Below are 21,114 nucleotides of genomic sequence, written 5' to 3'. Positions count from 1 at the left end.
GTTTCATAGTCCAAATTGCGTCCACGACCCACATAAACATTTAAGCTTAGTTTTAATATGATAAAATTGACATTTGAACAGCTAATGCATAAATTATCATTAGTATTAGGTACACGGTGGTTTAACGGTTAACCGCCTATTCTTTTAATCTATACGGTATATTAGGTGAGTAATTAAATCAGTATCGTTACATAATCCAACACTAATTTATTTGGATATTATTTTAAAAAATATTTTTATAAAATAAATTAAATCATTATGAAAATATTTTTTTATATATTTTTTAAAAATTACTTTTATATTTTTTCTACCTATATCGAGAGTAGATATGTTCGTTGGTTGAGCCGGGTCGGGTCGGGCCTAAGTATAATATTAACATACTTTATGTTTGCGCAAGTCCGACTTGACTAGAAATTTGAGCCTAAAATTTTGCCCATATTTGTAAAAGACTAATCCAAGCTCATTTTAAGTCAATCCATATTATTTTTTAAAATATATATTATATTATATATTTAGTATATGTTTATTTTTTAATGTGTTCTATACATAATATATAAAAATAACATAATATTACGTATTACAAACTTAAAATAAGTCGGGTTCGAGACCCGAACTCAGCCCATATTTTAAATGGATCTAATTTTTTTACATTAGGCTCCTTTGACCCAACAGAATCATATTTGTTATGGCACTCAACAAACTAATCATTGCATTTTTTATTGTTTAAGTACACTGCAGAAAGATATATAATTATTACAACTCTGAAACCACATCTTAGCCATGAAAGGCATCAACCTTGAATTTAAATGTAATTATTATTAGTCCTGTTTAATTAAAAATTACTTTTAGTATTTATTTTATTAATATATGTGCTTTTAATGATAACTTCATCCTATGCACGAAAATTCTATCTCAATTTCAATAAAATTATAGAAAAAATTAAATTGTAAAAAAGTATATAATTATGAAATATTGCATGCTTTTATTATTTATATAAATTTAAAATAACTATTTTTCATAAAATAAAATTACTTGAGTTTTTCTATGAAATCTTAAGATTTTTTTTCATATTTTCACCCATTTTGTCAAGTCGAGATAAGTTACGGAACCTCTCTATATATATTAGCACATTTTATATTTGTTCAATCTCATTCATATTTATAAATATTTAATTCAAATAAATGGCTTGTATTATTTTTATTCTTTAAAACTTACTTTTAAAAATATTTATTAGTTTTATTCTTTTTCTTTTATAAAAAAATTATGCATATTACAAATAGGGAGTGTTTACTCGTTTTATTATAAATTTAAACATGAACAGCTTCACTTAATTTTTTTAAGGTTTACATTAATTACATTATATATTTTATTTGATATAAACTACATAATATGTAAAATAAAACAAACAATATATTATAAAATAAAATAAAAGGTAGGGTTGAGCTCGGGTCTTGAATGCTGGAGTCAAAACTTGACCTGTATTTTAGATCAACATAATTTTTTTATCCAAACTTATTTTCGAACCTTATACTTTTGTCAAAGTCTTCTCATCTTTCGAATGAACCCTAAACTTTAAATAATCCAATTTTTGAACCATTCTAAATTTATTCAATATTTTCATGAATGAATAAAGTTGTTGGTAATTGTATGTAATTTAAGATTTAGCCTAATTAGGGTTGATAAGCACTAGTTATGTATTGCTTAATTTATAATTTAAGACATTGGTTGTTTATATTTCTATAAATACTTAATTGATTAATATTTAAATATACCTCTTATTAGCAAGATAAAAAATAAAAAAAATATAGGTTTTGATCATAACTGTTATTGGAAAAAAGATTGTATGAAACTGTGATTCAACGTCATCCTTATCCTTTTTCGATAAGAGTATGACAAATCAGATTTTCCCTCCAACGTACTCGAACCCACATCTTCCTGTATTGACAACAACACACTTGCCAATCAAGTTAAGACTCAATCAACAAGTATAGCTTAAAATTAAAAAGAAAAAAAATACAAATTGACAAACACTTGATATTTTATTTTATTTTTCATTAGGTCCAAACTTAAACCAAAAAAATAAAAAAATAAAAGAAAGGTGACATAATTAGAGTAGTTAATAAACAACCTAGTGACAAGCTAACAACTTTAAAGTCAGCTAATTTATCAGTTTATTTACGTCAACACATTCTAAATTTCTCAATTTAAGATAAAAGTTTAATTCTGGTTTTAGTCCTTCAATCGTGCTGGAGTTTGAGATTTAATCCTTCAACTTTAGTCTTGCATAATCAATTATTTTATTAGTAAGTCCAAATCGATAACGCCATTAACCACTGTCATTAAAATGGTGACATGTATTTTCTTTAAAACAACCTTAAACATTCGGTTGATTTATTATTGGTTGAATATAATTGATTTGATTTTTACGTGATTTTGATTATATGATTGAATAACAGTAAAAAAATTAAATCATCACTTCAATGGTAGCCACTAACGATGTTACCTTAAGTCAATTGAAGTAAAAAAGGATTAAAGCACAAATTTTAGTACATTAGAAGGATGAAAACCAGAATTAGACCATTGAAAGAATGAAGAATTAATTTTAAAGAATCATTTTGTTTATTGTTATTGCCCGCAAATTCTTTATTTTGTCCTTTAACATCATTTTCCAAATAATAAATAAATAAAAATAATTAATAAATTTTTTTAAAAATAATGTTCTCAAAAAAGAGATTGGAAAAGACAAAAAACCTATACCACGAGTGTTGAATAGGGGGATCCAACCGACACGTCAACACGTAGAAGACAATAGTGTGTTGAGAAAATTGCAATACTGCGACAGCTAAAGGCTAAGGGGTATTTAAGTAATATCAGAAGTCAAGTGATAAAAAAATTTAAAATTTTTATTTAAAATATCGAGTTTAAGCTTTAATCAGAGAAAACAATATTAAAAGAACTTTATCCCTATTTAATAATTTTATCAAAAAATCTAAAATGGCTCACACTAAAATTATTTTTTCCGTGAAGTATCGAGTAAACATTATAAAAATCGTTAAAAAGTGTTTTGTTTCGGTATAAAAATTCGACTTAACTCGATTTTAAATTTAATAGAGATATGATATAACTATCGGATACACAAGTTTTCGGACTATAAAAAAGACTGAGGGGGTATTTTGGTAAATTACAATAAACAGTCGATAAACTGGGTTCAATCATATATCATGGTCTACAAAAAATTGTAGTGTTTTTAAAATGAGTCGTAGCAATTCAAGGATTTATTTTTCTTTTTCAAATTTCCTCTGAAATTTTAATTTCTTTGTTATTTTTATTTTATTTTATTTTTTTTAAGGTCTTTCACGTTCTCACCAGAACTTGATTCCTAGCTTTTCTTGGAATTCTTGGTGGATTTACTTTCCAAGAAAAGTAAACATTTTTCTTTTTTAAGTTTCCGATTTTCGTCTCTTTTTTTTTTTAAGTTGAATCTCGAGGAACAGTTACGCGCGAAATTCATTGTAAATCCCGGTTCCGATTCCGATCTCGTTTTGGATATAATTTCGTCGGTATAAAATGGCGAAGCGTGGATATAAGCTGCGTATCCTTTGAGCTTAAATTCTTGTATTTTTGTTGTTGTTGTTATTGAAATGCTTAGCTTGATTTAGCTTCATTTATTCAAGTTACGAAGTGAATTATTAGCTTGTTTTGTATTTTGTACGAAATTTCAGCTCAAATTTGTTGCTTTTTTTTTTTTGTATTTGATTAAATTAGTCATGGTTGCTACTTTGGCTTTAGCTAAAGACAATAGAGGAAAAGGGAAAAAAATTTGAAGTAATTAGTGTTTATTTAAGTGAAAACTTTTAAGCTTTTGTAAAGATTTGTTCTTTAACAGATAATGCTAGTTTGAACTCAACTAGTGTCAAGTTGAAGAGAAAACTCTAAAAAGTGTTCGTTTTATTTATCCAAAAGTGGAAATTTGAAGGTTCTTTGGGTTTTATTTTTCTCTATTTTTAGTTGCTTACTTCCTTGACAAAATGAATGTAGAGGAATTTGTGGCGCATACAACAAATGTAAATTGTCTAAGTATGGGAAAAAAGACATGTAGGCTTCTTATTACTGGCGGAGATGATCATAAAGTGAATGTTTGGGCAATTGGGAAACCAACTTCTCTAATGGTAAGTTTTTTTATATGGTTTCTCTCTTGCTTAGATTCTTGCGAAGTTCAGCTTTGTATGGTATCTCTTACAGGGTAATTTGTTTTTGTTGCTTGAAACTACATTTTTGATTAATAGATGCCAATAAGGGTGAAGTTGTATTTCAAAAATAAATAAGGGTATCGTAACGTACATGTTAATGCGCAGAGTCTCTGTGGTCATACTAGTCCGGTGGAATCTTTAGCTTTTGATTCGGCAGAAGTCTTCGTGCTTGCTGGATCATCTACGGGGGGGATAAAGCTTTGGGACCTGGAAGAAACAAAGAGTAAGTCTTTGATTCCTCCTTAGGAAATTATATTAAGAGCCTTCTCTATAAGTGTATCATGGTGGGAGCTTGTTAGGCATAGAGAACAGTGTTGGATAAGATGTTTCACAACTCCAACTTATTTTTAACTTTCACCTGTTTAAAACATGGAACATGCGGATAATTTTTTTTTATTCCGAACTGAAATTGAGTAAGAATCAACTTGTAAAATGCTTGATGTTATCCTTGAAGTGCAGTGGTTCGCGGGCTAACAGGACACAGATCTAATTGCACTGCCTTGGAATTCCATCCATTTGGTGAGTTCTTTGTATCTGGTTCCATGGACACAAATCTGAAGGTTTGGGATATCAGAAAGAAGGGATGCATTCATACGTACAAGGGCCATACACGAGGCATTAGTACAATTAGATTCACTCCTGATGGTCGCTGGGTAGTTTCTGGTGGATTTGATAATGTTGTAAAGGTAAACTAGGAATCATACCATCATCTGTGTTGAATGAGTCGTCAATTGTGTTTATCTAATCAATTCACATTTGTATCCTGTCTCTGCTGAAAAGATTTGGGATCTTACTGCTGGAAAACTCTTGAACGAGTTTAAGTTTCATGAAGGCCATATTCGCACCATAGACTTCCATCCTCTTGAGTTTCTCTTAGCTACAGGTGAGTCTGTGACTTCAGTATGAGCCGGTGGGTTTATTACAGTGCATTTGCCTTTTTCTGCATTGCTTGCCATTAACTGCTTCATGACAATTATTTTTTTCAGTTTAAGGTGGGATAGACTACCTTAACTTGCTTGCAAAGATCCAATCTTTTTCAGTTAGGAAAAAGACTTGTCCGTCCATGTTTCATGCATTGTTCTTTTGTAAATATTGAAAATTGATAACCTTCAAATTTGTTCCTTTTATCATTTGTATGTTGAGCATGTACTCAATATTGAAGCCAGCATTTCATTTGGAATATCATAATTGATAGTGGTCAAAATTTTCAGGTTCAGCGGACAGAACGGTTAAATTCTGGGATTTAGAAACCTTTGAACTGATTGGATCTTCCAGACCTGAGGTAAAGTATACCTTTGAACAGTTAACTTTTCATGACCCTGCAAACTTTCCAAATACGAGAAACATATTCTCTCACTTTAACCAAAAAAACAGAAGTAATTGTTTATAATAAACGTTTTTCATCATACTCTTGTAAAATGTTCGTGTTTTTTCTTTTCAGGCTACAGGTTTTCACTCAATTGCCTTTCATCCTGATGGGAGAACTTTGTTCTGTGGAGCAGATGATGGTTTGAAGGTTTTACCTTCAGTTGTAAAATCAGTTCGATTCTATCACAATTAAGCAAAAATCTGAATTTTGGTTGTCATTATTGTAGGTTTATTCGTGGGAGCCAGTAGTTTGTCATGATTCTGTTGACATGGGATGGTCAACGCTTGGCGACCTTTGCATCAATGAAGGCAAACTTTTGGGTTGCTCATACTATCGAAATTCTGTTGGAATTTGGGTAGCAGATATAGCGGTATTTACAGTCAATTCTTTTTTAACTTTGCATCCTCTTATGTTGGTTCAGTTTTGACCTGCTTTAATTCTGAACCTGAGCGACAATACATTGGGCTTACCTTCCTTCCTTAATGCCTTGTTTTCCCACATCTCAGCATATCGAGCCATATGGAAGAAACAACCAAACAGAGAAGAAATTTAATCTTGAGAGAAGTTATTCTTCTGTGAAAGCAGGGAATGGCATGAGGTCTACTTTGGGATCACGGCCATTGTCTCCTGATTGTGAGACAAAGGAAATAAAGAACATATATATTGACAGTGAGTGCTTTTCAGTTGTTTTTATTATTCGATTTAGTTGTTCTACCCATTGTTACTTTGTTGGTACAGTTAATATCCATGTTTGAGGAGTTTGATTGCTCCCGTGATGGCAAATGTCAAACTAAATTTAATTTCAAAACGTAAAACTTTTGTAGAAGTTCTTAAGCTATATTTTCTGACATGATGCTCCGGTTTCTGTAAAAAGCTGCTGGTAGTAATCCTATTGCCACACAGAAAGATGGCTCTTTGAATTCTCCAAAAGTGTTACCCCCAATGGATGCCTGTGAAATAAGTGATCAAGAAGCAGTGAAGAAGAGTCCTGGAACAGAAGTCAATGCTAAACCTAGTGTTGTTCCACGGGACAATCCTATTGGTAAAAACTCTAGCAATTCTACAAAAGAAACCATCACCTTTTCAAAGACAAAACCAGGCATGCTGCTCAAACCAGCTCATGTTAGGAGACCATCTGTCAACAAGTTTGAGGTTGAAAAGCTGTCGGCTACAGTTGATTCAGGAACTCCTGGCAATGTAAAAAGCGGTTTAGACAATGCAATGGATCTGAATTCTCAAACTAGGCTTGTATCAGAAGATGGAGTTAGAAAATCCTGTGATTCAAAGGACTCAAATATCAAGAGTGTTACAGAGAAATCTGAAAAGGTGTTATCGCCTCAGACACCCCCTAATCAAGAAACTTGTAAGTTTTGTTCTAAACCATGTTGTTATTTCTTCCTCAGTCTATGGTCACACATTTGTATGGTAGAAGTTAATGATTGGTGATTATTTTCCTTTTACTTTGTCAGGTAATGAATCCCTTACTTGCAGCAAAGATTCAAACTCTGTCAAAATTGTCAGAGGAGGTTTGTTCTCTCTTTCCTTGTAAGTCTTCTGAGTATAAAATTGGATGTATTTTAATCCTTAGAAATTTCTCTCTTGGCAGTGGCTGTTGTTTCAGGGAGAACACGTACTCTGGTTGAGAAGTTTGAACGAAGAGAGAGATTAAACAGCGGTGATGATCCGGTAACTAACAATACTCCTCCCCCGGTACTTGAAACAGATAGAACGCCAACCATAATGGTAAGCTAATTGTATCTTTTCTTGAAGTTTAAAACTTCTGTTATTACATGATTGACATATTAGAAAACTGTCTAAACCAAGTTGGACAGACTTGCATGTGCACGTATTTCCATGTTTTCATGATTGAATTAAATTTAGTTTTCATGTTTTCATCTAACAGAAAGAAGAGAGACAAATCTCCGAAACAAAAGCAGTCTCTGCCAATGATGTCAAGCAGGGTGGAAGTCCAATTTCTAGAATGGAATCAACTTCAAGCTGTGAGGGAAGTGTTACCGGAATTCAGATTTCTAGAAGGGAATCAACTCCCACTTCTGGTGGGCTCATTACTGGCGATCAACTTCCTAGAGCGGAATTAACATCCACTCCTGCTAAGGTCATTATTGGAAACCAAACTTCTAGAAGGGAATCAACTCCCACTTCCGGTGGGATCGTTACTGGGGATCAACTTCCTAGAGCGGAATTAATGTCCAATCCTGATAAGGTCATTACTGGAAACCAAACTTCTAGAAAGGAATCAACCATAACCCCTGAGAGGATCATTACTGGAAACCGAATTTCTAGAAGAGAATCAAACTCTGCTTCTAGTGGCACCATTACTGGAAATCAAATTTCTAGAATGAAATCAACCTCTGCTTCTGACAGCATTACTGTAAACCAAATTATGAGAAGGGAATCAACTTCCACTGCAGATGGGATGATTTCTAGAAATCAACTTTCTAGAAGGGAAGCAATTTCTGTTAATGATACAAGTGGACCAAATGGTACAGTTACTGAGAATCAAATTTCTCGGGGGGGATTGAGTTCTGCTAATGATGGGAATGCTACTATTATTGAAAGCCAAGTTTCAAAGGGCACATCAATTGCTCCTGATGATGGAATCATAACTGAAAGTCTAATGCAAACACATGATATATTCTTAAGCACTCTTAGGTCTCGCTTGACAAAATTACAGGTAAATTTTAACTGTGTTCGTGGATATAAGTAGCTGATGCATTATAGCTTTAGGCAAAGACATGTGGATACTTGTACGATGAATGGATTGTAGAATCTTATATCATTGTTATGATTTAGAACCATACATTTGCATCTGAAAACCTGTGATGGATGCGAACTTTTGTTCTAGTGAAAAGAAAGAAATTTAAGTTCAGTAAAAACGAACATGGAATGACATTTTGTTTGGATTTCTTCATTGATTTTGTTTGGTGAACCTACAGGTGGTGCGACATTTTTGGGAAAAGAATAACATTAAAGGTGCAATCGGTGCCCTACAGAAGCTGCCGGATCATTCTGTGGGTATTTATGGGAAGATTTCATGTGTGTTGCTTTATTCGGTTTTTGGATGATGGTTACGAGTAGTAACTAAAGGGTTGTCAAACATATTCTCTCTTTTGCTTAGACTCAGTTACTTCTGGTGCAGGTGCAAGTCGATGTAATCAGTGTTATCATGGAAAAAATGGAGATTCTTACCTTGGATCTGTTTTCTGGCCTGCTTCCTGTGCTTAAGGGCTTATTAGATAGTAAAACGGAAAGGTAATTTTTACTGCAGAGTTTTAGTTTCTGGGTATTGTAAGATACTGTATTCATCCGTTGCTTTCAAAACATTACTTTTCGTATTCGTCTCTTTTTCAACATTTAAATAACACAAATTCCTACTTATGAGTTATGATGTTCATACTGATTTTTGTTTCTGTGATATGAATCTTCAGGCACGTAAATATCTCGTTGGAGATGCTTTTGAAGCTTGTAGCTGTATTTGGTCCAATGATACGCTCAACTGTTTCAACCCCACGTGGTATTGGTGTCGATTTACATGCTGAGCAAAGGTGCTAATATACCTATCTATCAATATCTACTTGGTTTTTTTTGTCTATTGTGGATTTGGCGATGCCACTATGAACTAAATTGAGTTTTCGAAATTCGAACACAGGCGAGAATGCTGCAATCAGTGTTTCACGCAGCTGCAAAAGATTCTGAAACTTCTTCCACCACTCGAAAGGTGAGATACTTGAAGGATTTAGGGTCTTATCACATTTCTTGATCGCAACTTCCGTTATAATGATAATATCCGTTTGCATATCATGACGATTATAAGCTTTTCATCAAGTGATGAAACCTCGAGTCGTGTAATTAATTCCTACAGATGACATGATGAACTTTTTGTGTTACTACAGGAGAGGTGGTGTGATAGCAAGATGTGCACAAGAACTGAATCTAGTTCTTCAAGAATGATCGACGAATGCCACCATGGCGCCATCTATAAAACCATCTGCTACCAAACCACGAACGAGAAAAAGGTGGCTGAGTCGACACCACTTATAAAAAGATTCAATCAAGTGCCATAGAATGGTCAGTTCATAGATGCACAAATTTGATCTTGCCACCTTACTATATCGATCTCTTCCAGCTTTTGTCAGTACCGACATGCCAGCTCGAGTAAGTTTTGTCACTCGCAATGCGACCGTTTCAATCTCGAAGATGGAAGAAGCCAGCCAACCGGCCAACTTGTGAACCTTAATGTGTCTGGTACTCCCACAAAACTTTCCTTCCTCTTAGTGTAGTGCTCTTAGTCCCCTTTTCCTTTTTGGTAAAAAATGTAAGCATGTCCCTAATGCAAATATATACTCTTCACCTTATAATATATATTCAATGAAATTTGTCAAATTCCTTGAAAAGCCCTTATTTCTTCTTTGTTACCATCTTTATCCAAAGTCTCTTAGTATTAAAAATCAGTTAAAAAAATCCATTATACATTTATAAGAGATAGGGATGGCAATTGGACAAGGCGGTTTTTTGAGATGGACAACGTAAGTTTGATCTAAACTCGATCTTGAGCTAATAATTACAATTATTTTAACCGAAAACCATCCCGTCCTCGCTCGAACTTTTTTTTCCTGTATGTTTCTTTAAAGATAAAGCAACATTTAGTCTTTAAAATTTTCTAACACTTTCTTAGTGCTTGAATATTTTTGTTACCCCGTTAGTACTTGGATTTAGCAACTTTTTCCAATTTTGGTTATTGTGATGATATGGCACTTTGAGATTGTGTTACATAATCATTTAAAAGTATGGGCAAAAAAAGTTTAAGGATCATATTGAGAAAAACTATCAAGTTCAAGGGCTAAATGTTAAAATATCTTTTTTAAGGTCACAAATTCATTAGACGTTAGTTTCATGTACGCCGTAGGTTACAACGTAATTGAGCAAAGCCATGAACGTATCTTTCCTAATATGTCTTTTTTTTTTTCTTCAAAGGGTCCGCTCTTATTTCCTGAATAATGAAAGCCATTCATTGTTTTAATTTCTTTCATAAACTTTATAAATATATTCTATTAACAAGCCTTTATAAAAATATTTATAACAAGTAGTAGTACCACTTTAAAATTTATAACATTTTACATTTTTGTGCAATTAATTATAAAACTTTGATAATTACTTTTGACGGTAACATAAATCTACAAAGACTTCAAATTCGACGTTACATAAGCTCCTGCAAAATGTAAAGAATTAAATACTACAATATATTTCTAAAAGAGAAAATAAAAAAACTGATCGAATGGTCAAAATAACGTTTCACAACAAAAAAAAAAGATTGTAATTATTTACAAAGATTCCTTTTATTTTAATTTAATTACTTGTAATCCTTTTGTTTATTAAAAAAAACATTATGATTAAGACAGCCAATGGTTCATTAATCAGCTATTTAATGATGTTTAAAAAGAATGCATGAAACTGTACAACAAAATCCACTTTGATTGTTCCATCATTGTGAAAGCTAGTAAAGTCAAACTGGGTGAATGTCATTTGTTAAATGCAACAAAAAGAATTTATAGATAGAAGTCAAACATGACTTTCATGGAGGATGAAGTTGGGAAATTACTTAAATTATATATTTTTTTAGGATCAAAACTTAAAATTTTGTAAAATTTAAAGGGATTAAAAGATAGATGTATCATTTGGGAGGGGGGAGGGGGAAGATTATGGGTGAATTCAGAAATTCTTTTTGGATCAAAATTAAATTACATAATTTTTATGAGAGCTAAAATGTAAGTTTATCATTTTATTTTACTTTTAAGCAATAAGAATTTAATGATTAAAATTTATAAAAATTAAGAATTTAGTTTGATTAGGTAGCATTAGTTACTCATAGTTCCTTTTTAATTATAAATAGAAGAATAATGCGCTTTAACAGACTTGAACTCACGTCCTCCTATATATTAAGAACAATACTTATATTAATTGAGTTAATATTTAATCTGAAAATTAAATATTTAAATATAAATCTATTATCACTTTGATTAAGTAAACTATATTTATCCACTTATTTTACAAACTTGAAATTAGTGACTAATATAATCTATGAATAAATCCTAATTAAGAAAGGATTTAATTGTAATTTACAAAGTGGATATTGGCGACATTTTGGTCAATCTTGTCTGTCCGCCCAACAGAAACCAACACAAAAATAGTCTAATAATTATAAAAAAAATAAAAAATAAATCATGCCCCAATTGGGTTTTTTTTTCTCCATTCGACCATGTTTTTCGCACTAAAAAGAATTTCTAATCTTTAAAAATTCTTCCCTTTTTAATTTTTTTTTTTGAATCTTTGCAATCGTTAAACTCTATTTTTCTTTCTTCAATTCTTCGACATTGTTCCACAAATCTCCTTTATTTCTCAACTGAATTCTTTCGAAATTTTCGAAAAAAATTATACCCTTTTAAACGAATTTCAAAATTCATTAAAAAAAAACCTAAAAAACCCGCCTTTTTTGTTTTTATTTCCGGGGAATTTTTTTTGGAGAGGGTGGCGTTGGCTAACGTGCACCGGAGGTGCCTTAAGGCGAAGGCGAAGGCGGTGGCTTTTTAATTTGATTAAATTTTCCGGTGGTGGGTCTTCGTCGTTTTTTGAAGTAATCTTGGCCATACACGTGGATATGGGAACGGATATGGTAACGGGGCGGTGGGGCACGTGGGAAGAGCTTTTGTTAGGTGGGGCGGTTCTCCGTCACGGTGCCCGAGATTGGAACCTCGTCGCTTCGGAGCTCCGAACCCGATCCATTTCTCCATTTGATTTCACCCCAGAGGTTATTAATTAAGCCAATTAAGTTACTTCAAATTATGATAAATTTTCCTTTATCATCATAAATTTTTTCAGAATTTATTTACAATATTATATATTTTTTAATTGTTTGTTTAATTTATTTAATTATTGGTATTAAATAAATGGGAAAATTGCCAAAAAAAAGAATGGAAGGGATAGTTTACATTTTATGTGGGGAACACGTCTTGACTTTGACTAACATAATAATGTTTCTATTTGCATGGTTTTGAAATTTTTTTTATTACAATAGAATTATTATTTCTAAAAAATTTAATTTAAGATATGGTCATTGGTCAATGTCAATGGTGGCTTCTGGTTTGTCACGTGATGTCCACGTGACCAATGAGGATTAGTGGATAGACATTGGTTAATAATGTATGATCATGTACTCCGATATCAAGTATTTAAGTTCGAGTTTCACCTTTAGACATGCTCGGTCCAAAATTATTTTGGTCTAGAGTTGTGTTTTGTAATAATTTATTTTGCATTCGGATGTATTTTCTTTGTAATTATTAATCAATAAAAGAAAAAAAATTATGGTTTGAGTTTGGAAGTGGAAACTTTGAAGAAATTAGGACTAATGAGATTCAATTAAATGCTAATTATAGAAGCTATTAGTATCTACTAATCTTTTACTTAATTTGTATCAATTAATGCCTAGTTTTGTTAGGTATAGTACAAGCTAACCTTTGAGAACCATGGAACTTCAATGATTGTTCTTGTCCTAATGTTTGATAAGAACGACCCGGAGTTTGAATTCCGCAAAGGGTTTCCCGTTTGAACTAGTTACGTAATGTAGGTTGGCTCGTGTGACGTTTATGTACGGTCTTTATTAGTATTCCGACAATTCTTGACATCACTGTGAATGATGTTTCACAACTTCAATTATTGTTGGACGTATAAGCTTGTCCTAATGTTTGATAAGATCGAGATGAAGTTCGAATCCTGCAAAGGGTTTGCCGTTGCGGCGTTTCCATACAGTGTTTATTAGTATTCCGACAATTCTTGATGTTGCTGTGAATGATGTTTCATGATTTCAATGATTGTTAGATGTATAAGCTTGTCCTAGCGTTTGATAAGAACAATCCAAAGTTCGAATCCCCCAAAGGGTTTGCCTTTTGCACTAGCCACGTAATGTAGGTTGGCTCGTGCAACGTTTACGTACGGTCTTTATTAGTATTTTGACAATTCTTGATGTCACTGTGAATGATGTTTTGCAACTTCAATCGTTGTTAGAGCATAAACTTGTCCTAATGTTTGATAAGAATGATCCAATGTTCGTACCCGCAAAGGGTTTGCCATTTGAACTAGTTACATAATGTTGGTTGGTTCATGTGATATTCACATACAGTCTTTATCGGTATTCCGACAATTCTTGACATCGCCGTGGATTCACTGAACCTAGTGTGTCTTTTATTGAATACTGTAATGAATTGTATTGAATTATTTGTCTGAATTGCTTAATTTTGTTCTTGAATTTTATCTGATGAAGTCTGTTTCTTAATGCAGGTTTGTAAAGCTAAGTACGAGGATTTACAACAGCGTTACTCAGGTAGCACGTGAGTAATCCTGTCCGGAGTTCATTCATTCGCTTGTTTGCATAGTTACATTCTGAAATACGATGCTTTATTAACATTTCTATTATGATTTTTCCTTCTTAGAGCTTGGTTCGAGGAGTTACGTAAACAACGAATGGAGGAGCTGAGACGAGCTTTAGAGAAATCCGAAGATTCTATTGGGTGAGTAGTTTGCCTTTGTAACCGACCCGGGATATGGCTAATCATATAGTTCGGCTAGTTCCATTTTACTTAAATCGAGTTTTTCGGGATCTGCTGATTTCTTTTGTTTGCATAACAGTTTGAACTTAGCTTAGCGAAGATATGCATAAATCGGGTTTGAGGATTTGATCGTGTTTTTAATTTCAGATTGTTTCTTTGGGATTTTTTACATCCTAAAACTTGCATTTTTTTTTCATTTATATTACACCGGACTCATGTTAGTCCTTTTAGGTCGTTGGAATCAAAGCTTGAAAGCTTAAAGGCTGAGAAAAGAGATGATTCACGGGTTGGTTATGATTCCAGTCAGACGGAATCCGTCCTACCATGTGTTAAATCTGAAGGAGTCGAGTTTTCCAGTAAGGATACATACAAGGATGGCCTCTCTGCTGGTAGTTTCACGCAGGAAGCCGAGACAAAATGGGCACCCGATTGTCTGGTCCCAGTGGCAGTTCCTGCTGAAGAGATGGACTCGAAGCTGGGAAATTCACCAACCTCAGCTGAGAGAGAGAAAATTTCGACCATTGATAATTTGGCGGATGCTTTACTCGGAGGACAGTTACGGAGTATACGGAAGAGAAGGGGAAAGAGGAAGAGAAAATATTGCAGTCCCAAAGAAGGGAGTGTCGGAGAAAGCGAGTTTCTAGGCACATCGGATTTCGCAAGTGTCTCGTGGTGCAAAGAAACTTCAGCTAGCAACTCGGCTCAGATTGCTCGATCTTCAGGTGTCGAGGATCAAAGCAGAGATTCAAGCAAGGACAGAATCGATGAAATAGTGGGAATTTTCAGTTCCGTAGCAGAGAACGATTGTGCTTCCATTTTTCGACGAAGGCTCGATAGCCAGGTAAAGACATATTCTCCGTTTATTTTCCTAACGATGTCCATTTTTCATTTTTAATCCGAGCGCTGGTTTCATTCTTTATTCACACGCAGAAAAGAGGAAGATACAAGAAAATGATCCTTCGGCACATGGATTTCGACACCATAAAATCTAGAATAGGCAGTAATTCAATCAATTCCGTTAGAGAACTCTTTCGAGATATGCTATTAGTCGCCAACAACGCCTTGGTTTTCTATTCAAAGAACACACGAGAATATAAATCCGCACTACTTCTCCGACATATTGTCACCGCATCTCTGCGACAGCATTTAAAGGAGTGCAGAACTAAGATTCCGATCACCACCTTTACCCCTACCAGGCCTATACATAAGCCTCCCGCAAAGCCCCGGAGCATTCGTCCTGGTAATCGTAAACCGCCAGGAAATGCAGCCAACAATAGGAATCCAGTAGTTGGGAACTCTAATGTTAGTAAAAAACCAACAAATGCAAGCTCTCCTCCATCGATGGAATCGTTAGTGGTGATAAAAAAGGGTTCGGCTCGACCGAGAAAAGGGGGTTGTGCACAAGCTAGTCAAAAATCGGAAAGTCCGGCGAAAGGAAGAAAGAGAACTCGAGCCCAGTGATCGTGTTGTATACTGTATATTGGTTTTCTTTTTTGTACTAAATGTAGAAAGGTGTCTATTTGTGGTGTATTAAGTTTTTTCCTTTCTTGAAAACAGTTGCAGAACTGCACTGTAAGTTGTAACACTAACAGTAATTAGTGAAAATAAAATGAAATAAATAGAAAAGAAAAAGAGGGACCCCTTAAATTTTTAGGGTTAATTGCACCAAATGTCCTCAAACCATTGTTCAAATTTTAAAACTTTTTAATTGAGTCTATATTAATCAAATCATCTCATCAGAACATGATCCGAGTTTTAAATTTTAAAGTATTAATATCATACCGGTTAGGTCCTCTCAATCTATCTATTAGTTTGGGCACATGAAATACATCCATAAAATGTGGACCAAATTGTAACGAGTGTGTACTTATCGCGTATACAATTTGTATTTATTTTTCCTTTTAACATGTCAAATCCATATGTAGTACGTGGACATATATTTATATTTTGATTCACGTTATATTTGAACTAACATTTAACACAAAGCTTTACAAATTGTATCCCAAAATAATTATTAGAGCCCAGTAACTTAAAAAGCCCATATTGAATGGGTCATGCCCAAAAATGATTGGATGGCCCAATGCAAATTTGAGGTATATAACCACAATTAGGGCCCAATTTAGCAAAAACAAACATGACACATAATATAAAAATAATTAAAATAACAGAAATAAGGAATTTGACAAATTTTTAGCTGGAGTTGTTTAATTTTAAAGTACACAGAATAATTATGGAAAATATAAAAAAAATGAATTTTTAATGAGGCTATGGCTATGGCCTCTCTCACTTGTTGGGTGGTGTTGGTTAACCTCATTTTTTGCTAAGATAAAGCTATGAGCTTTAACCACTTTGATCACTTATTTTTTAAGCAACTTTTTTCAGTTATTTTTTTCACTAAAGCAACCCCATCCAATCCATTATAAACACAATTAAATATTGTTGAGATTTGCCGATTGAGTCTTAATTTGATTGGTATCGGTATTATTGTCAGTGTAAGAGAACGTGGGTTTGAATGTGCTGAATCGCATTATTCTCCTATTTAAGAGTTAGAGAGAAGTTATAAGTAATTCTAAATATTATATAATTTTTTAATCTTTATTTTCTTGGTTCTTAATATATATATATTAAGGATTTTTTTAAGACCGTATATAATATATTTAAACAAAATAACTTAAACTACTTTTTCTTTTTTAAAAAATACTTCTAAAAGAATCACCCCACTTGAAAAATACTTCCTTAGAAAATTACCATTAGTTTTTGAAATATATCATTAATTTCTTTTTAAAAAAACCTTTAATTTAAAATAAATAAGTTTTTTATTTTTACTTTTTTCTTCTACCCACACCGTGGGTACAAGAGCGAAACCAGAATAATTTTTTAAGGGTCAAATGAAATTTTAATTTTTTATAATTTATATCTTTATAACTTTTAAAGGACTAAATCAAATTTTTATAATTTTATGTGAGCTAAAATATAATTTTACTTTAATTATTTTAAAATTTTAAAATTTTTTAATATATCTAAATAATAATTTTTTATTTTAGAGAGGCGGGCCGCCTCTGAGTGATATAACAAAAACCACTACATATAAAAATTTTAAATTTTTGACAAATTTTTAATGGGAGTACGAGTACTTTTATAGGACAAATATTTAATTTAAAAAAGATAATAGTTTTTTAATGATATAAAATTTTAAACAAATAGTTAACTTTTTAAAAGATAACATTAAAAACATCAACAGCACCTTTTTTTATTACAATCGTCAATTTAAAAATTTTATTTTTTAAGGTTTTTTTTTAAATTTGATTCGTAACATTAAATTCAATAAAAAAAATATTTTACATTAGTGGAGGTTTTAAATTTTTTGGTATATAATTTCGAGTCTCATTATATACAACTACAATATTTAGGTTTTTAATGTCACTATATGTATAAATTAAGAAACTAGAACTTTAGTCTCGCAATCCGTACCGTCTTAAGCAATTTTTTTGTTTCAAACCAGTTTAAGTTAACCTAACTCTCGCAAAGTAAAAATAAATCACGAGGAAACAACATTCACAATGTGTTTGAGTAAATGTTCTAAATAGTGTTAATTTACTATGAATGAGGATATACGGTGAGATGATTTAAAATAAGGGGAAGACCTCTATTTATAGTTGAGCTCCTCTAGATCCAACGTACAGTTTATTTTATATCGACAGTCGAGATTAAAGTCTATCTACAATTGAGATTTTTAAGGGATTTACATAATCCCTCAATATTATAAAATCAAATATTATCATATTACATATATTCTAATATTATTTTCCATATTTATCAAGATAATCCTAATTTTTCATAAATGTTTGACTGAGTCACCAAGACTTTAAGTAAATGAGTTTCTCCACATGTTCGAAAAATGAGTTGAACAAGCTCCTTTTAATTAATTGGCTTTTATGGGATGTTCTTTGTGCATTTGTTCAAGGCCCATGACATCTACATCTAGAGACAAAGGCAAATGGAGCAATTATTGTCCTTGCCCTCCCCCCCCCAAAATATAGATTTACCATTAAATCCTTTAAATTTTTATGAAATTACATATTAGTATAATAAATTTGTATTTTAACTCTCCCAACAATTTATCATTAATTTCTAGTCCTCCTAAAACAATTCTTTTGATATCATCCATGTGTATATCATGTGTCCAATTCTTCGTCCACTATATTTTATATTAATTTGATTTTACGATATAACCGTTAGGATATGTATTTTTATTGTATTTATAATGGTTATATATGTATCACTATCAAGACTAAGCAATCACTAATGATTTGAGCATACATATATGCATAAGATAATATATATTTGTCGTCAATATGGTAAGATGGTTCATCCTCATGCAGATATAACATTAAAACTATATTATATAATATATTAAGTGCAGCTAAATTCTGTTTTTTATAATTAAGTGCAGTGAGCAGGTCTATAAACCAAGATCATATAAACTATTTATTAATTATGGGTTTTGGTAATAAATGTAATTAATCACTTCTGTTTTGTCTAGGTTAAGACATAGAGATTTGAGTTAATATATATAAATATTATATATTATGATATACGTGGAAGGATCTATGCCTATGTAGGTAACTTAAATGAATTGTTATATTTATATTAAGCAGACAAAAACCTAGGTATTGACCAATGCTTTTCCCTCTTTTTAGGTGACTCGAAAACCTAACTCAATTTATTATGAAACAAAGTTAGGAGTAGATGTTCATGAGTCGGATTGGGTCGACCCGAATTTTATCTATTTTCTATATTAAACCATGATTATAATATATATATAAGTTATTGTATTTTTTATATATTTATAATTTAATTCTTCAAGTTTTGTTTTAAGAAATTTAGGGTAAAAGGATTATGAAGGTCACTGTATTAAGAATCAAATTGTATTTTGTCTATTTTACTAAAAACGGGTAAATTAGTCTAAGTTTGTTAGATTAAAGTGCAGATTGATCATTTTTGTTAAAATTTTCATCTATTTCTACTATTAAAAACTGACATAATGACCAAATAGTTACACGTGGTGTGTCATGGGTACTTCATGTTGACGTATGTGGACCAGTTTTTAACTTTATAAATAGATGAAATATTTAAGAAAATAACCAATTTACTCTTTTATCTGACATACATTGACTAATTTGCCTATTTTTTAGTAGAGGAAGCAAAATGTAAATTGGCTCCTATTATAAGGGCCTCCGTGGTACTTTTACCAAAAAATTAACTTTGTACCTTTTTGGATTTTGAAAATGCAAATTCAATTGTTAACGTTATTAAATATCTCTTGTTATATTCAGGTTCATTAAAACGTTACTTTTTTTGTTACATAAATAACAAGTAACTATTATTTTAAATGTCTAACCAATGGATTTAATACGAGAATTTCAACGATTTTAATAGTTGAAGTTGAATTTTGAAATATAAAAAATAGAAAACCCAAATTCTTAGAAAAAAATTTGAGGGACTAAATTCTAAATCTATGAAGAGTATAGGGATTGAACTAGTTAATTGTTCCTGTATTAAGGTGAACTTCTTTTTGGTCCAAGGAAATATCACAGATTAACTTGAACACAAAAAGGTTCAAACTCTAATTTGAGAACAATTGGTAAGTTTACGTACTAACTTAGACAAAAAAAAAGATTCAAATCTCAATATAAAAACAATTGCCAAATTCAAGTCCCAACTAGTAAATTAACCCAAATTAATTCCTATTAAATGTAAAATATTTTTAATACGGAAAGAGGCTGGTATGGGTGCGTCCACGTGCATCGTTGATTCTTATACAGTATAGTAGTTGGGCCAATTAAGATTATGCTATATTGTTTAGTTAATGTCAAAGCACATCTTCACCATAAATCCCTATTTTTAAAAGCAATGTTGTCATCATAACCTAAACCATTTTAGCTTCAACATTAATTTAATCAACACAGATATATAGTTTAATTACATATTATTAAGATTCTTAATGATTAGTTATGCACCGACATATTTTCCACTAACAATATATTTAATATTTGGCTAAATTAATTATATATCATTATTTTTCTTAAATTTATCAAATAAACTCTTTTTTTTTTAAGATTTAGGGAAATAGGTCGATTTAAAAAAAAAGAATAAAAAACGCGTTTTATTTGGAATTTTTAGAAAAAGCTTCTAGCTGAGTGCGCTTTCCTAACATGTCAGCAAAAGTTCACCCAATTGGATGTGCTTTCACACACCCTCTCTAAAACCGACTTGTTTCCCTAAATCTGAAAAAAAAAAACGATTAGTTTATGAAATAATGGTTAACTTGTTTATTTAGGTGTGATATTTAAAAAAATTAAAAAAATTGTTTTTATTTATATTTTTTAGACATGGATTTGGTATCATTTGGTTTGTGACAATAAGTTTAGTATTTGGCCCGAAAAGTTTATATTCTATTTTATTTTGAGATTTTATCTCTCGACTTCGTTGAAAACTATGATTCAAAAAGAACCCAAAATTAATTTTTTAAATAATAAGTTTTTATCTTTTTTTTATATAAAATTTTTAAATAAAACAATTGAACAATCCACAGTTTAAAATAAATCGAATGCTCAAGGTTTAAATAAAGAAAACTGATAAAGATTTACACACAACACCTTTAAAAACTCAACTATAGTTAAATCAATAAATTGATCTTGTATGAATATGCATTTTTTTCATGAAGTTTTCTGCTTCATTCGCTATCATGGATGTAACATAATTTATCAAATATTAATGAATATCGTTAGCAGAGGTTTTTAGATGCAGGTTGAGACTTGAGAGTTTGACAAGTATATTATAGGCTGTTGTAAAAAAATAAAAAAAAAATCTA

The 21,114-nt window shown here is 31.6% G+C and overlaps 2 protein-coding genes across 4 annotated transcripts; both read left to right on the top strand.

The window, feature by feature from the left end:
- Positions 1 to 3,245: 3,245 nt before the first annotated feature.
- Positions 3,246 to 10,034, top strand: LOC107937763 (katanin p80 WD40 repeat-containing subunit B1 homolog KTN80.1). Of its 2 annotated transcripts, XM_016870724.2 has the most exons (18): positions 3,247 to 3,592; positions 4,039 to 4,169; positions 4,356 to 4,473; positions 4,710 to 4,936; positions 5,031 to 5,133; positions 5,462 to 5,532; positions 5,692 to 5,766; positions 5,846 to 5,989; positions 6,126 to 6,288; positions 6,494 to 6,982; positions 7,089 to 7,145; positions 7,226 to 7,362; positions 7,523 to 8,314; positions 8,577 to 8,651; positions 8,780 to 8,892; positions 9,069 to 9,185; positions 9,290 to 9,358; positions 9,534 to 10,034. In XM_016870724.2, the coding sequence occupies exons 1-18, from the start codon at positions 3,568 to 3,570 to the stop codon at positions 9,589 to 9,591; spliced, it is 2,964 nt and encodes a 987-aa protein (XP_016726213.2). In that variant the 5' UTR covers positions 3,247 to 3,567; the 3' UTR covers positions 9,592 to 10,034. The 2 variants fall into 2 exon arrangements, with proteins under 2 accessions (XP_040958654.1, XP_016726213.2); XM_041102720.1 differs by lacking the exons at positions 9,290 to 9,358; positions 9,534 to 10,034 and having other exon boundaries at positions 3,246 to 3,592; positions 8,577 to 8,676; positions 9,069 to 9,189.
- A 1,789-nt stretch (positions 10,035 to 11,823) lies between these two features.
- Positions 11,824 to 15,893, top strand: LOC107937764 (uncharacterized). Of its 2 annotated transcripts, none has more exons than XM_016870726.2 (5): positions 11,824 to 12,445; positions 13,972 to 14,021; positions 14,124 to 14,201; positions 14,472 to 15,081; positions 15,171 to 15,893. In XM_016870726.2, exons 1-5 carry the CDS (start codon positions 12,296 to 12,298, stop codon positions 15,699 to 15,701), a joined length of 1,419 nt encoding a protein of 472 aa, XP_016726215.1. In that variant the 5' UTR covers positions 11,824 to 12,295; the 3' UTR covers positions 15,702 to 15,893. The 2 variants fall into 2 exon arrangements, with proteins under 2 accessions (XP_016726215.1, XP_016726214.1); XM_016870725.2 differs by having other exon boundaries at positions 11,828 to 12,445; positions 14,463 to 15,081.
- The last annotated feature ends 5,221 nt before the right edge of the window (positions 15,894 to 21,114 follow it).

Source organism: Gossypium hirsutum, chromosome D10 (genome assembly GCF_007990345.1).
Source record: "Gossypium hirsutum isolate 1008001.06 chromosome D10, Gossypium_hirsutum_v2.1, whole genome shotgun sequence".
In the NCBI taxonomy this organism is placed as follows: domain Eukaryota; kingdom Viridiplantae; phylum Streptophyta; class Magnoliopsida; order Malvales; family Malvaceae; genus Gossypium; species Gossypium hirsutum.
The sequence above is the reverse complement of the archived record's forward strand: the minus strand, read 5'-3'. Positions and strand labels throughout refer to the sequence as shown.